The sequence below is a fragment of the Schistocerca gregaria genome, chromosome 2 (assembly GCF_023897955.1).
Source record: "Schistocerca gregaria isolate iqSchGreg1 chromosome 2, iqSchGreg1.2, whole genome shotgun sequence".
Taxonomy (NCBI): domain Eukaryota; kingdom Metazoa; phylum Arthropoda; class Insecta; order Orthoptera; family Acrididae; genus Schistocerca; species Schistocerca gregaria.
Window position 1 is genome coordinate 507122329 of NC_064921.1, and position 16983 is coordinate 507139311.

Here is a 16983-nt window from a genome sequence, read left to right on the forward strand (position 1 = left end):
CAGGAAATAAGTGGAGGTAGCAAATTAAGCAAGCACAGCATAAGATCAACTCTCATTACAACTAAAGTTCTTCCTGGAACCTGAATTTCTAAGATTAAGTACACAATAAACTTGGATAGACAGTGATTTGGAAAGTGCAGTGGAAAGTATAGAAAACTGATCCCTCCTGCAAGCAACACCACAAATGTACCCACTGAATCACCAATGACATTCCTATGAAGATGAAACTTTATGCAAAGGGGCATCCAGATGAAGTACACCTAGTTAATAAAGAGCCTCATCTGCCTTTTCCCAGACAGATTATTTACCTAAACATTAAACTGAATATCTTTGAAAGTTTAACAGTGGTACATTGTTGTCCACATAAAGTGTAAAAACAGCTATTTCCTTGCAAATACATTAGTTTGCAATCCAATTCCAAATGGGCGCGATTGTAACTTGCCCTGCTCTTATCTCAGCACCATACCATTGGCCCTGCGTAACTAGTCCATCAACATGTCAAGGGCAAATTTGAACTTGAGATGAGACACAAATAAGTCAACATGGTTATTCCTTTCTTGTCACTGACAGGGTATCATGAAAAAATCTTCTTCAGTGTAAGGAGTTTAATATTAGTATTTAGATTTGCCATTTAAGGCAAAATAATATCATTTGAGATGGAAGCCTATTCCAAGTGCTTGAAAACAACATTTACACCACTTCTTTCAAGTGGTGTAACAAAACATATTTTTTTCTTTAAGATATGACAGATTAGCTCAGGGAGTAATAGAAACAGTTACAATCACTGCACAGCCTACATTTGAGAATGTTATACATGCACCAAATAACAAATTTATTGTGTTGCAAGTTTTCGCAGCAGCTGTATAAAATTACAGTAGTTCAAAAGAAAAATGCCTTTCGCATATTGCAATTTAAGGTTTTTATTTATATTGGGTGCACAAGATAAATAAAAAACTTAAATGTGCTGCATCAAAAAGGCCTAGCTTGTATCAACTTTGCTTAGATTTTAAGTCCATTATCAATGGAAATTCCCTCACCAATACTTATCCTAATCATCACCCCCATAAAATTACCAATGAAACTACACAGCAGTGACTATTTCTCCAAAATATATCTGTACAATGCGTACTTGCAACTGTTCTTACAAAAGATCTCACAGCACACCAATGTAAACAACTTCCTGCTGCTGCATCTACTATAATGTTGCTCCCTCATGCCAACACCCAACAGAGAAACACTGGTTTCCATTGGTACTGAATGTTCAGGAGAGAGTCCTGAATATCCTGAACCATTCTCCATGTTAGGTACAGCTTAAATTCTGATATATAACCTTAAAATCAGCCACTTCTATTGCAACAAGGCACTGATTGGATCCCAAACAGTTTTGTTATATGCTATTTCTGAACAGCCACAGAGAAAGTGGATCAGCAACTTTATGCTAACATTCACTAATGACAGGACCTCCAGAACATAACTAACCATGAGGAATTTTAGACTTGCTGGGAGCGGTGGCTCACCAGCCTCTTCATACAGACAGAGTATTGGACTCGTTCAGGAGGCACAATTAGTCAGCCTAATATCCTCATTGTAGCCCTCATCTGAAATCCTCGATAAAGGAGCACCTCATCAGGTGACTGAATGGAAGGGTCTCATCTGAAATGACCAATTCCTAAGGCTGAACATGGTCCTTTAGGGACAGGAGAGCTGCTAAGTGTGTTAGAGCTGGACAGCTAGGTTAGTACAACAAGGCATAAGAGAGGCTAGGGCTGTGAGAGTGATTCCATACCATGGACTCCCATATCCCAGACCACTAATCTGTGTGCTTACGAGTGGTACAGTGGCAGTTCTGTGTTTTAGCTGCTGGCTTGCTGGGTAGTTACATGGGTGCCAGGTGATGGTGGATTGGCCACTGTTTGTGAATGCATGTGCAGCAAGAGCTTATGACTTGCCATGACATCACCTATGGCCAGCAAAGGTACCTTTGGTACCCTCATCTCTTTGGTGTCCCGTGCATAGGCAGTTCTGTATTTGGGCTGGGCAAACCATTTGGGGCTACACTGCAGTCGATGGAGTTGGACTGATACATGCCAAGGAAGCTTTGCTGTTCTTCCTTGGTCGACATTGTACATGGTGCATTTGACTTGAACTTCCTGAGCATCTGTTTGGCCTTCAATTGGAGGCTGGGTGAAATGGGACAGTGCTCAGGTGTTCAATACTATTAGAGAGAGAGAGAGAGAGAGAGAGAGAGAGAGAGAGAGAGAGAGAGAGAGAGAGAGAGAGAGAGAGAGAGTGGGGGGGGGGGGGGGCTTAAATTATGACAATGTAAACTGGGTATTACTGTCAGACATCAAAGTGTGTGGCACTCTCTCAACTGCAAATATTGTAGAAAGAATCAAGGATGGTATCGTGAGTAGTTGATGAAGGTGTCTACGACATGAAAGGGAAGTTGAAGAGAGTGTCCACCTCATGCAACCACATAGCTCCACAAAATGGTTAGGTAAATTTAATATGTACTTTCTCTCATTGGTGGTTGAAATGTAGTCATGGAAAGTGAGTTGTAGTCATGGAAAGAAATGCTGTGCCAGAGCCATCTAATTCAGAGAGCTATTTCAGGAACTGAGCTGTGTTGCATCATAAAATAGTTACGAAATTCTGGATCTGCTTGTTTTGATCAATACTCTGGCCACCCCCAATGCACTGTTGACAATACTTAGCATCGAACTGGATTGCAAGCCAACGCTGTGACAACCTTACGCACTGTCAGTAGGAGTGCCCAAGGTTTGATGGAAGTACTGGCTGAGTGCACAACAAACTGTTTCTTGGTGACTGAACTTGGCTTCAAGGGCAATAGCAAGAAGAGGCAATCTATGCATGCTCCCTCAAAGTGAGGCATGAAGTTGCTTCACTGACACGTTGGGTGGTGGGACAGAAACGGAATTCATAGTTACAACCACTCACAAATGTCCACGCCTGCAGACAGTGCACTGTCTTTTTGTGAGCTTAGAACTTAGTCCAAAAATTGATGGTAATGGTTTTTGTTGATTGACAGGTGGAATTTACTGCTATACAAATATACATGAAACTTCTTCACACCATAAGTAATTGGTAAACCTGCATCCTCAATTTGGGAACTGTTTCGTTGTGTTGGTGTCAATGCTGTTATAGTATAGGCAATCTGGTGTTTTTGGGTCTGTTGAACATTTTATGAGACCATCGCCACAATCCAGTACTGTGATGCATCCATCATGAGCATCAACTGCAAGACCAACAACAACAAAAACATCAAGCATTTTGCTATTTTTAGACACCCATTAAAGCATTAAAAAAAAACCTCCTGAGTTGCTGCTAATTACACAAATATGTACCTTTTTTGCAAAGGTGATTTAGTGGGTTAGCAGTTTTAGCTGTTTGATGTATAAACTCAGCATAGCAGTTGATCTTTCTAGTAAGTACCTGTAATTGATTTAGATTAGTGGGTGTTGGCAAGTTTGTTACAATGTTGACATCGGCATGATACTTTAGCTGCTGAGAATGTGCCCCAGGTATTTAATGTCCGCGGTGACATTGTAAGCCATTTTTTGATAATCTTTTAAAAGGACTTTGAGGCTCCAAAGGTTATATTTCAGTATACTGAACAGCTTATTCAATACCAGTGGCTATTTTGATTCATCATCTGATGGGAGTAGTAGACATACATCTTTTAAACCAAATGTTGAATAATATTGAGTTCTAGCTAGCCTTGTAACAACTCCTTTAGCCATGGTACAGGAAAGAGATTAACATTTGATGGAACATTGATAGTTGCTTTAAAATTACCACAAATTAGTACAGACTCATAAGACTCATTGGTATCGCCCATTGCCTGTCTGATATCAGGGAAATAACACTCATTCCTGATGCTGTGTGAGCTTAACTTCAAGAACATCTCTAACAGCAAATGGTAAAGTGCAACAATTTCATTAAAACATAAGCAGCAAAATTTTTTGCACAACCCAATGATGGTTCAAAAATTTCCTTGTACACAGCACATAAATAATCAAAATCAGCGAATGGCACTGCTTTGGACAGTAAGTTTATGTGCTCCACTAGTCTGAAATCAAATGCTGTATGGGGATCTAAGCTGAAAATATTAAAACCGAATCAGGTGAATCTATAACTAAGAATATTAGTACACATTCAACATGTACTGTAAGTGATAGTTTTCCGAAAGAGAGAAACTGACTTTTGGCAGTAACACATGTCTCACCATCAAGCCCTTCTTAACGGAAATGAGCTTAGCTACTGATACTTATCTTCACTGATTAATGACAAGGCAGCTACACTGACTGGCCACTGGCCACTGAGAGCCACTGTCAGATTGCGTAGTGCTTGATGGGCTGTCCACACAGCTGACGTGACCATGTGGAGAAATATGGCTTCACCAGGTAGTGTTTATATGTGACACAATGTACAACTCATTGACACACAGCTGCCAAGTGTCTGTACTTGCAAGCCCGACAGTGAGTGACACAGTCCTGGTAGCAGTTTCTTTTATGATGTTAATTGCATCCTGGGTAAGACTGCAGCTTTGTTGACACATGTGGCGCACAACATCAATGGGGAAAGGGATTTTCGATTCAGCCTTTCATTATTAAAAAAGGTTTTAGTTGATGCCAAGAGGGAATCATCAAGAAGCTGGTGATCTGGACGACAGTAAACACTATCAATATTTGAAGGCGTAAGTAAAAGTTGGCGAGTCAGAATCATTAGTTGCCTGCTGCTCACAATGGTGACTAACTACTTTGTACATTTGAATTCCATTAGTGAAGGTATAACGAGCTTCGGAACCAAAGACTTAGGCTAGGATTAGATATTGATAATGCTTTAACCATGACTTCTCTGTCGAGGGCTAAGTATACAACCACATCAAGAATCAATGATTCTGCATACGACATTTTATATTATTGTCATACAAACAACTGGTAGTACAGGAGTAAAGCACCTTGCTGTCTAACTGAACTGCTAAACGCAATATATTGCAATTCAAAACACTGGAGATGTATCCTACCGATCTTTGAAACCTCACTGAAGCAGGCAAACAAAGGTGGGGTATAGACCCAACCAACGACTCCTGACATAAGATCTGCAGGATAGCAGCATGCTCTTGTTCCTGTTGCAGTTTCATTTGTCCCTAGTTTTGTTTCAGCAGTGAAAGCTATTGCTGGAAAGTTCAAGAAACTTCAGATCCATACTATTGGCAGTGAGTGTGATTGTGTCAGTAAATGTGCAATACAGTACGTCCTCATAGTCACTTTTAGACCACTCCAGATACGAGAGTGCACTCCTTAAACAGAGCAAGAATCATCATTAATTGCACATTTAGACATAAACCAAAAGTGAAAACCAGACAGCCCAAAAACAAACCAACATCACTGTAGGCTAGTAATATGACAAAAGTCCAAACACTTCACAAAACATGCAACGAATGCAGAAGCTGTCTGCAGACTGGCTTATATTCGCATTAACACCACTACTCACATGAAATATGTGCCCTGCCTCTTAAGGCCAAGAACAAAACCTGTCACATCCATCCATTCTTCTAATCTCTTAATCACGTGATGAAGGCCACTGCTGCTGAGCTGAGATTGAGCACCAAAGAAATGCTCATGAAAACAGAATATTGGGCTCAAATTCTTACTGTGGGTGGAAAGATGTTGACAGCAATGGCAAATAGTTCGAAAGTGATTTGATGAACCCTTTGTGCCTAGCACTTATGTGTGTATTCACAGTAGTCATGTACATGTAGATGAATGGAGGCAGGGTGAAAGTGGGAGAGTGATGTAATGGGGGCGGAGACAGAGAGAGGGAGGGAGGGAGGGAGGGAGGGAGGGAGGGGGGGGAGAGAGAGAGAGAGAGAGAGAGAGAGAGAGAGAGAGAGAGAGAGAGAGAGAGAGAGAGAGATATGAGCATGTGTGATTTCATGTACAAATGTTTTTAACATTACATCTTTACTCTTAATGTCTATAAATTTATTTCTCAACATAGTCACCCTGGCAATGAACGCATCCCTCCCAGCAAGAGACCAGTTTGTCGATAACATCACTGTAGAATGTTTATTGATCAACCCACAACCTCACCTCTGCTTGCACCATTTCAACACTATCAAAGTGAAGTCCTCAAAGATGTTCTTCAGGTTCTGGAAGCAGATCAAAAGTAAGAATGTATGGAGGATGATCAATAACAGCGAACCCAAGTGTTGAATTGCTGCAGATGTCGCAGCTCGTGTGTGGTCTAGTTTTGGCATGCTGAAGGACAGGGTGTTCCATGTGTGGATGAGCTCACTGAATCTGTGCTTCCAGTATTCTTAGGATCTCTCTGTACCTTACAAAGCTTATGGCGGTGCCTTAGGCATTAATTCCACAAGCACAACACCTTGAACATTCTAGAAGACCGTGAGCAAGACTTTGCATTCTGATGTCATGGTCTTAAACGTTTTTAACGTCAGTGTTCCTTTGCGGCGGACCTCCAATGATGCTCTCTTGATTACAAGGTCAAAATAATGACTCAGCTTCTATCAGCTGTCACTATTACAGCTTCAAAAACATTTTATCTTGTATAAAATGGGTAATTCCACGCAATACCCAATCATATTTTACTTTCATTCATGTCATTACAAAAATACCATCTAAAGACACTATGTTATAAACTGAACAACTGTTTGTAACATACTGAAGTGCCAAGGAAACTGGTACAGGCACGCATATTCAAATACAGAGATATATAACCAAGCAGAATACAGCGCTGCAGTTGGCAATGCCTATATCAGACAACAAGTGTCTGGTGCAGTTGATAGATTGGTTACTGCTGCTACAAAGGCACATTATCAAGATTTAAATGAGTTTGGACATCGTGCTATAGTCGGCGCATGGGCGATGGGACACAGCATCTTCGAGGGAGCAATGAAGTGGGGACTTCGGCGCATGGGCGATGGGACACAGCATCTTTGAGGGAGCAATGAAGTGGGGACTTCCCTGTACAATCATTTCAAGAGTGTACATCAAATCTCCGACATTGCTGGGGCCAAAAAAAATCCTGCAAAAACAGGACAAACAATGACTAAAGAGAATAATTCAATGTGATAGAAGTGCAAACTTTATGCAAACTGCTGCAAATTTCAATGGTGGGCCATCAGGAAGTGCAAGCGTGCAAACCATTCAATGACACATCATCGATATGGGGTTTCGGAGCTGTAGGACCACTAGTGTACCTTTGACGGATGCACAACACAAAGCTTTACACCTTGCCCGGGCCTGTCAACACCAACATTGGACTGCTGATGACTGGAAACATGTTGCCTGGTAAGAAGAGTCTCGTTTCAAATTGTATCGACCACATGGACATGTATGGGTATGGAGACAACCTCATGAATCCATGGATCCTGCATGTCAACAGGGGACTGTTCAAGCTGGTGGAGGCTCTATAATGGTGTTGGGTGTGTGCCATTGAAGTGATATGGGACCCCTGATGCGTCTAGATACGACTGACAGGTAACATTATGTAAGCATCCTGTGGTCACCTGCATCCATTCATGTCCATTGTGCATTCCAACAGACTTGGGAAATTCCAGAAGGACAATGCGACACCTCACACATCCAGAATTGCTACAGAGTGGCTCCAGGGAAAGTCTTCTGAGTTTAAACACTGCCACTGGGCACCAAACTCCTCAGACATGAACACTATTGAGCAAATCTGGTATGCCTTGCAACATGCTGTTCAGAAGAGACCTCCACTTCCTTGAACTCTTAGAGATTTATGGACAGGCTTGCAGGATTTATGGTGTCAATTCCATCCAGCAACACATCAGACATTAGTCGAGTCCATGCCATGTCATGTTGCACCACTTCTGCATGCTCACGGGGGCCCTTCACGATATTAGGCAGGTGTACCAGTTTCTTTGGATCTTCAGTGTATTTCGTAACACATGAACTCCTGTAATGAGTAAAGGATAAACTGCCATACCGGTATCCATTGCATTAGCATGACAGTGGGATGTCAAGTGAAACAAATAACTTTATGAAATGTAGAATCTACTCTTGGATTCAATTTCTTGATGTAGTTGAATGGAGTGTCAATTAAAATTAATGTCAATAATGCGAAATTGTTTGGACAGAAAACAAAATATAGAAAAAGAGAAAAACCATATGTCCTACATTCAGGAAATGTCATTCAAATGCTTGTGATGTGGAAATGAAGTAGGCTTAACATTCGGACTGAGTCTTTATCACCATTAAAAGTATGTTAAATAAAACCGTGACTTCAGGATAAGTAATTTTTCTACAGTATTTTAAAATACAAAACTCAAAACTACATGTCAGGTTCTCATAAATTATCCACATGATAGCCAATATGTCGAGAAGCATTCACAAACACAGATCACGGCATTGCAAGTGCTGCTTCTTACTTTTTTTATTTTTTAAGATGGTGCGCTTTTTCCTTCTTCATATTAGGTTGTTGCATAAGTTCGTAGTGTTTATGTTTTGCATTTTGGTGTTCCAGTTGCTATGGGTCATTTATTGATTGTAATTTTTTATTCGCAGTTCAGTTTACATATTGTCATTTCGACATTTGGAGACAGTGATTGCAGCTATGGACACTAGAAAATGGAGTGCCAAGTAGAGAATTCTGAACATTCCAGACATATTCTTCTGTTTGAGTTCAACTGAGGGGTGACAGCAGTGCAGGCAGGAGGTCACATCTGTACCACTTATTGGGATAATGCCAATGGACACAGCAAGAAAATGGTTTTCTCATTTTTGAGGAGGATCATCTTAACTTTAGTGACTCTCCACATTCAGGAAGACTTCAGAGGTTTTATGAAGATCGTTTAAATGCATTAATCCACACTGATCCATATAAGTGTACTTGAGAACTGGCAAATGTGATGAACTGTGATCATTCCTGTATTGTGTCGCATTTACATGCAATGAGGAAGATTCCAAAATTGGGTGTGTGGGTACGGCATGCTCAAAGCCAAACTCACAAAAATCAATTGATGTCCTTATTTGCTTTCTTACTTGCACCCAATGTAGCACCGACTGAAATAAGACTTGCACTTGGCAGCCGAACCCAACTGGGACATCCCGGCCAACAATTCCATACGCTCATTCCATTTTTTCATCAATTGGCTCTTGAACAACAGCAACCATTCCTATCCTGTATTGTTACTGTTGATGAGAAATGGTGTCTTTATGCTGACATAAGGAACAGAACAGATGGCTGAGCCAAAACAAAGCAGCAACTACTCATACAAAGATCTGCGCTTATCCAAAAAAGATAATGTTATGCACCTGGTAAAACAGCGATGGCATGAGGTACTATGAATTGCTTCCCAGACATGTAACCATTGCTACTGACATTTAGTGACAACTGAGACGTGTTGCAGATGCAGTCCAAGAACAATGACCTGGAATAGTGTGTGAAGGGATGCTACTCCATGATAACGCACTGTTCCAGTGCACAGTGAACATGGCTCAATGGGGTCTCGAAACCACATGATTTCTATAGTCACTGAATCAAAAAGGTACCCCAGCCTTGCCAGACTGTTGTAAATAGTGAAGGAGAATACACTGTTGATGAATAAAGTCTCTGTTATGTGTATCTGTTGTGTTTATTAAACTTATGTAAGAATGTTACAAACTTATATACCAATCTAACATCATTAATGGTGACGAAGTGGGGCGCCTTTATACCATACAGACTCTAGGAAGAGTCCACACATTATGATGTATAGTAAACTGAAGTGAGAAAATTCGATCAAACGAAACCACATATGAAAATAATGGTGACTGTGTTTCAAGAATAAGCTGCTAAACTTTCTTGTAGATCTTATTGACCTAAACATCCATCAAGTTGTTTACTTACTGCAAAAAGCAGCACACAATTTCAAATGAAAAGATTTCTGTTTACATTTACGAGACCTCCTGCACACTAAAGTCATCCCACTGACAATGTCATATGTTTTCCAAAGGGACACTCTACATATACATTCATACCCTGCAAATCACTGTGAAATTTATGGCAAATGGTATTTCCCATTGTACTGTTATTAAGGCTGCTTCTCATTCCAGTCAGGTATGGAATGTGGGAAGACACATTGCTTAACACCTCTGTGCCTGCTGTTATTCATCTAATATTGTCCCCAATATCTCTATGACAGAAATACATAGGGGATTGTAGTATACTTCTAGATTCATAACTTAAAGTTGATTTCTGAAACTTTGTACATAGGCCTTCCAGATCACTGTTTTCAGCTCCTCCATGGCACGTTCAAGCAAACCTATGACCATTGCTGCTCTTTTTTCTTTAAGTTCGCTATCCCCTATTAGTTCTATTTGATACAGCTCCCACACAACTCAGCAGTATTCTATGAAGGATCGCATGAATGTTTTGTAAGTGATCTTCATTCCAGACTGAGTGCCTTTCGCAAGTATTTTCCAATGAAATGAAATCTGCCACTGGCTTTATTTGTGACTAAACCTATGTGCTGACTCCATTTCATATCCCTACAAACTGTTACACCCAGGTATTTGTATAGAACTTGGCAAATTCCACTGCAGCTCTCTGATACTGTATTTATAGGATACCATATGTTTCTGCCTTGAACAATTTTGGGAAAGGAAACATCTCAATGGTCAGACAGAGAATTGACCTGCTGCCGTTCTCAATGCCAGAGCACTGTGCTAACCATGGCGCAAGCTTGCACAGAGAGAGAGAGAGAGAGAGAGAGAGAGAGAGAGAGAGAGAGAGAGAGAGAGAGAGAGAGAGAAGTGAGGAGTGAGGAGTGAGGAGTGAGGAGGGAGGAGGGAGGAGGGAGGAGGGAGGAGGGTTAGGGGGAAGGGGGAGGGAGAGGGGGAGGGAGGAAGGGGGAGGGAGGAAGGGGGAGGTAGGAAGGGGGAGGGGGAGTGGGGAGGGGAGGGGAGGGGGGAGGGTGAGGGGGAGGGGGGCAGGGGGGAAAGAAGGGGGGAGTTTATTATTGTTGCCGTTGTTGCAATGCTTCAACTATTACTTAGGTATTGTGGATCTATGTAATGTAACGTATTCCACGATCATCTATAATTGTTAAAGAGGTCCTAAAGAACGAAAAATAAATTCATACAAATTTTCTTCCTGTTATATAGAAAAGATCTCTCTACACATTAACGTCACGAACACTGTAAGTACATTTCTAGTGCATTAATTACAGCAACTTGTTATATTCATACTGAGAACTCTGTTGTTTTGCATTTTCATTTTAGTACATCATTTACATTTCACTCATGTGTTACCAATTAGATACCTCAGCACAACATCAAGGATGTTTTTCCACAGCTTAACAACAACCCCACTGTCCACAAAATCTTCTCTCAGGTTCTTGTCAACTTTAAGAAGTGAACTACAGCACCTGAAAACAAATCAAATTATGTAGTACAACAGAGTTACAGTGAAATGCCTTTTGTTGCACCTGTCTGCAACTCAACATCCACTACATGATGAGTAGCAATCTATCCTTTTCAAAATACTGTCATTATTCTATCCTATATTTTCCATTGTTATAAGCTGAAAAATTTATAGATAGGGAGAGGAAAATTTCATGAAAACAATAATGCAAAATTGGCAGCTTTTAATGAAATATCATGAAAGTGGTAGTTTTTATTAAATATCAAAAAGTCAGCAATTTTTTGGTGAAAATATAAAGAAATCTATCATTATTGCATATAAATCTGAGAACGGCAGTTTGTTGACTTTCATAACTGCTAGTTATTGAATGCTCAAACTGCAATTTCTAATCTTGTTTCCTCAAGGCTATGGTTAATGTATAATATTAAAAACAATGAGCACTTCTGTATAACTACAGTATGATGTGATGTCAAAACTGACACTGAAATTTAAAAAAATAACACTGAAAAAGGAGAAAAAGCACTGAAATTAGCAAAAAACAACATATTTGCAGAAAAAAACACTGAATTTAGTAAACAAAACCAACAAATGTGGTTAAAAAGGTAAGACCACATTTGGCAAAACAAAAGGCAACACGGAATCTGGCCAAACGTGACATAACAGGCAAAAAAAACCTGATTTGTTGAAAAATAACTCTGGATTTGGCAAAACTCTCCAAATTTGGTAAAAAAAAAAGAACTCAGAGTTTGGCAAAACGCTAACTCACAGTTTGGAAAAACGCTAACGCCAAATTTAGCAGAAAACTAACTCCAAATTTAATAGAAAAGTAACTCTGAATCTAGCAAAAAATTAACCCAAAAAGAGAAAAATATGGAACCGACAAACAGTGAAATTGGCAACAAAAAAAAAGCACAAAATTTGGCATAAAAACTGGAAATTGGCAAATACCAAACTGGAAAAAATGCTGAAACTGCCAAAAAAATTAATCTGATGAAAAAGTAGACCAAATTTGGCAAAAAAATTTCACTGAATTTCAGAAAAACAGTAACACTAAATTTGGAACAAAAAGGTAACACCGAATCTGGCTCAGGAAAACATCAGACCTGGCAAAAAATGGCCTAGAATTTGGCAAAACATACAATCAAATTTGGCCAAAATAACACAAAAACTGACCATAAAATAAAACAATTTTTTCCTGTCCTTACTCGCAACATCTCAATCGCAATTCATCCAATGCACCAGTTAAACTCCAAGTGCAGAGTACACCAAGGTTAAGAAACCACATGCTGGTAACAATACAGCGCGAGATCAATTTATGGCTGAGGCACTGTCATTTTCAAATACAAAATATAGAAATAATTTGTTGTTGTTGTTGTTGTTGTTGTTGTTGTTGTTCCTAGCACAGAAACTAGGCATATTCCATACACAAGCAAACAATAAGCTGCTGGGGAATTGTAATGTTTAAAGTGAAATGGAACAGTGTTATGAATAAGTGAGATCCAGAATATTGGAACTTGCTCACACCACTACCCATCAGACTTTTCGCTTCCATGATGTTATGTTGGAGGGAAGTAACTTTAAGTATCTCTGAGTCAAGGTTTCTGAGGAGCGAGATAAAGCATGACACTCTCAACCAGAGTTACGTCACACCTCACATTCAGGAGTTTCCAAAGAGCAAGTTAAAATTTGTAAAGATAGAACTGCTGCACTTAATTCTGTCATTGACATAAACTTCCAGAGGTAGTCTGTCAATGACAGGTAGCCGTGCCTTTGATGGGATGGGTGAGGTTTGTGACCAGACTGGAGTAGATGGTGGTGGGAGGATGTATAGGACAGGTCTTGCAGCTATGTCAATTACAGGGATATGAGCTATGAGGTAAGGGTTTGGGAGCAGGGGTTGTGTAGGGATCGACGAGTATAATGTGTAGGTTCGGTGGAAGCCAGGATACCACTTTGGGAAGTGTGGGAATGATAGTGGGGAGGACCTGTGAAACCAGTCATGTGTTCTACAAGCTAAGCAGTAACCACTCTGTTGCATTCTATGTGGGCATGACAACCAACACTCCTTGGCAGCACTTCACTGTCCCCCACCCCAACCTCTCATCCCTCCCCCTCACCGCTCCAGCCTCCTCCTTACCCCCACCTACATGGCCACTCCCATCATGCACTGGTGCTGTTGCTCACAATGTGGCTTCAGTTGCCAGAGACTGCAGTCATGCGCGTGAGTTGCGTTTGAGAGAGAGAGAGAGAGAGAGAGAGAGAGAGAGAGAGAGAGAGAGAGAGAGAGAGAGAGAGAGATCTATTTTTGACAAAGGCTTTGTTGGTCAAAAGCTTATTTGTGACAGTCTTTTTGTTGTACCTATGTGCGACTCAGCACATATGCTATATGGTGAGTGGCAACTTTCCTTTTCATAATGTTCCATTACACCCTGGATTTTCCATTGTTTGTTATTTTAACATCATGAATTGAGTGTAATGACTTTTACAAAAAAGGGAAACTTACTTATAGAATACCCTTTGCAAATGTAGATACATAAACTTTTTGTCTCTGTTATTTGACCAATGTCTGTCTGTAAAAACTGTTATGAATTTTTTTATGTTGGGGATAAATCGGGCTCTCTCAGAGATTCTTGGCTATTTGCTCAATGAGTGTGTATATAATCAGCCATCTTCCAGATATTAGAATAGAACAGCAAAATCTCCTACAACTACCTGCCACTTAACTGTAACATGCTGCTCCTTTCTCCTCAGTTTTATTTGTAATACTTGATATTCTTTTAGTATTTCACTCTAAAGTCATAATTCAATACACTAAGCAGATTCAGAAGGATCTAGGTTGCAATATTTACTTGGAGATGAAGCAGTTAGTGGAGGATAGAGTAGCATGGAGGGCTGCATCAAACCAGTCTCTGCACTGAAGACCACAACAATAATTCAAATAATACAGATGTAGAATACTGAAAGTTAAGTCATCACTTTTGTCTTCCATTTGTATTTGTTTTAAAGATCTTTGATATTTCACCATGAATTTTACTTTTGGGAGTGTTTCTGCAAGTGTTTCATGGATTAGGTTCACCATTTTATTCTAAAAGAAACTAGAGACTTGTAGAACAGATGCATATTGAATGTTGCACCGGTGTCCTTGAACAGAGAACAAGTAAAACACAGTTTTTGTTAATCTGCCTTCTTCAGAAAGCAGATAATACCAACTCACAATGCCACCATGACACATATTTGCAATGATGCATATTTTGTGATGTTAACTGATGGAATAAAATTACAAATAAATATAGATAATACAGTTTATATGTTACTTGCATCTTCCAATCTCAAGTCTAAGTTCAGTAACTGAAACACACTATCTGCATCATACACAGTTTTCATCTATTTTTTGAGGCATTGAAAGAAGAACACTATACAGTGTCAAGGTATTTTTATCTTAAATTCAGAGAATCTTGAAAAAAAGCTCCAACAGAGCTACCAATAAATTGGGTACCACTTTCCGCATCATTAGTAGATGGGGTACTTGGCTGGAATCTGCAGTGTTCATCTTTAATAATTTTAAGCCTTTACGCAGACTATTAGATGCTTTGCCAGAGGATTCTTCTGCTGCAAGAAATGCTTTACAGAACTATCAGGAAAACAATAACAGCAAAATGAATTTTATGTCACACACAACTGACAACGGCCATGACAAACTGGATGAGGAATGTTTCAAGAAAGAAGAATAGTGAACCATTTTGACAGACATGAAAGATGTGTTCGAAGGTATTGAAAAACAGAAGCTGAAGTAAAGGATAGTCAATAACCCTGATGTACAGGACGAATCCTGATTACCATTCAAAAACAAGATTAGTATCTGTTTGTTGTCTGTTGATGCGGAATGGTCCTGCTCTGTTTACAAGTATTGCTGAATGATTGCAAAAGTCTCCTAAAACAAAAAAATAAATAAACATAAATACTAAAATCTTAAATGTTATTTGTTTCACCAGGTTTCTGAATGAGTGACAGACATAGGCCAGTCTGTTCAGCAATGAGTTTCATTACATTACCCAATGCCTGAGTGAATTCCTTCAGTAGGTTTACAATTCAATATACAGTTCATGACAAATATCATGTTTGGAATTGGCAACTCTTTTGACCAAAATTTTGCTCCTGTTTTGCCACACATTTGCACCTAAATATCCTACGTATAGTAATGAAACACTCACCTGCAAAGGTGTGCCATTAGTAGCGTGTCTCTGCAAGAATTTAACTGATCAGTCACAACAGTTAGCAGAGAAACATAATCTTCACTCATTACTGTTTCACAATAACGAGATATGTATTCACTCAAAAAGGTCAACCTGGAAGGGAGAAATTAAAACTTCATTAAAAATTTCGTGTAAAATTTCCACATAAAAAAATGATTAAATATGTAATCGTGAGCTTAAAGAAACCATCCAAACAAATCAATACTAACATGTATGTCTATAATTCTCCTCTGATTATGAACTTCCAAGACACAAACAATTCTATCCACAACTAAACAAAAGAACAGTAATTTGCAATAATATGTAGATGATATGAATCCATCAACAAAGCAGAAAACAGTGTGATTAAATACACTTATGCATTTACACTTCTCATGAATCAACTAGACCATTAGAAGATTTGTTTGAAAAATTATAAAACTGGAAACAACATAAACTACTGACAATAATGCAAAAACATTAATCATAAAAAATTAATATGGCACCATTTCTGTTTAATTAGAACATGTTAAGGCTTCCAGATGTATGAGGCCACATGTAACTGACTGTATAATTTATAGAACATATGCACTGATGAACCAAAACATTATGACGACTGCCCACCGTGAGCTTGAATACCACTTGGTGACGTTGTGGCCACATGTTGAAGTAAGAAAAGTATATAGGAGCGAAGACTGATGGGGCCACAAATACGGAAATCCACTCACACAAGCAACTTTGACAAATTATAGACTGTTACGGCCTAGTGCCTGAGAGTAAGCATCTCAGAAATGGTGAAACAGGTCAGTAGTTCATGTGTTATTGTTGTGAGCATGTATACAATGGCTGAATGAGGTAAAACCCCAAGTAGGTGATGAGGTGTTGGACATCCACACCACATCACAGAATGAGGAGGTAGGAGGCTTGCCACTCTGTAAAGTGGAACAGGCAATGATCTGTGGCAGATCTGACATGTGTCAATTCTAGTGCAGTGTTTCAGAGCACACCATTTAGCACATGTTGTTGAACAAAGAGATCGGCAACAGGAAACTCCTATGTCTTATCATGTTGGCTCAACATCATTTATTACACTTGCAGTAGGCAACTGTTCATCAAGATTAGATGCAGGATATTTGGAAATGTTTCACTTGGTCAGATGAATAAAGTTCCCTAACTCACCAGGTTGACAGTCATGTCTGGATACTCATCACCCACGAGAATCTCTGCTTGAGAAGTGCAACATCCCATACATGCAGACCAATGGGGACATTATTACGCAATGGGAGATATTCACCTAAGTTTTCTTGGCATCTGTGGCAGTAATTGAAGGCATCAT

General features: G+C 39.6%; 1 protein-coding gene across 3 annotated transcripts in view; it reads right to left on the reverse strand.

The window, feature by feature from the left end:
* Positions 1-16983, reverse strand: part of LOC126328921 (serine-protein kinase ATM) — a 458551-nt gene that overhangs the window by 321071 nt on the left and 120497 nt on the right. For all 3 annotated transcript variants that reach the window (XM_049996079.1, XM_049996081.1, XM_049996080.1), the window contains exons 11-12: positions 15627-15761; positions 11315-11419 (exon numbers count right to left, since the gene is read on the reverse strand). In XM_049996079.1, coding sequence (XP_049852036.1) covers positions 11315-11419; positions 15627-15761 — 240 coding nt within the window. The remainder of the gene's footprint in view (positions 1-11314; positions 11420-15626; positions 15762-16983) is intronic.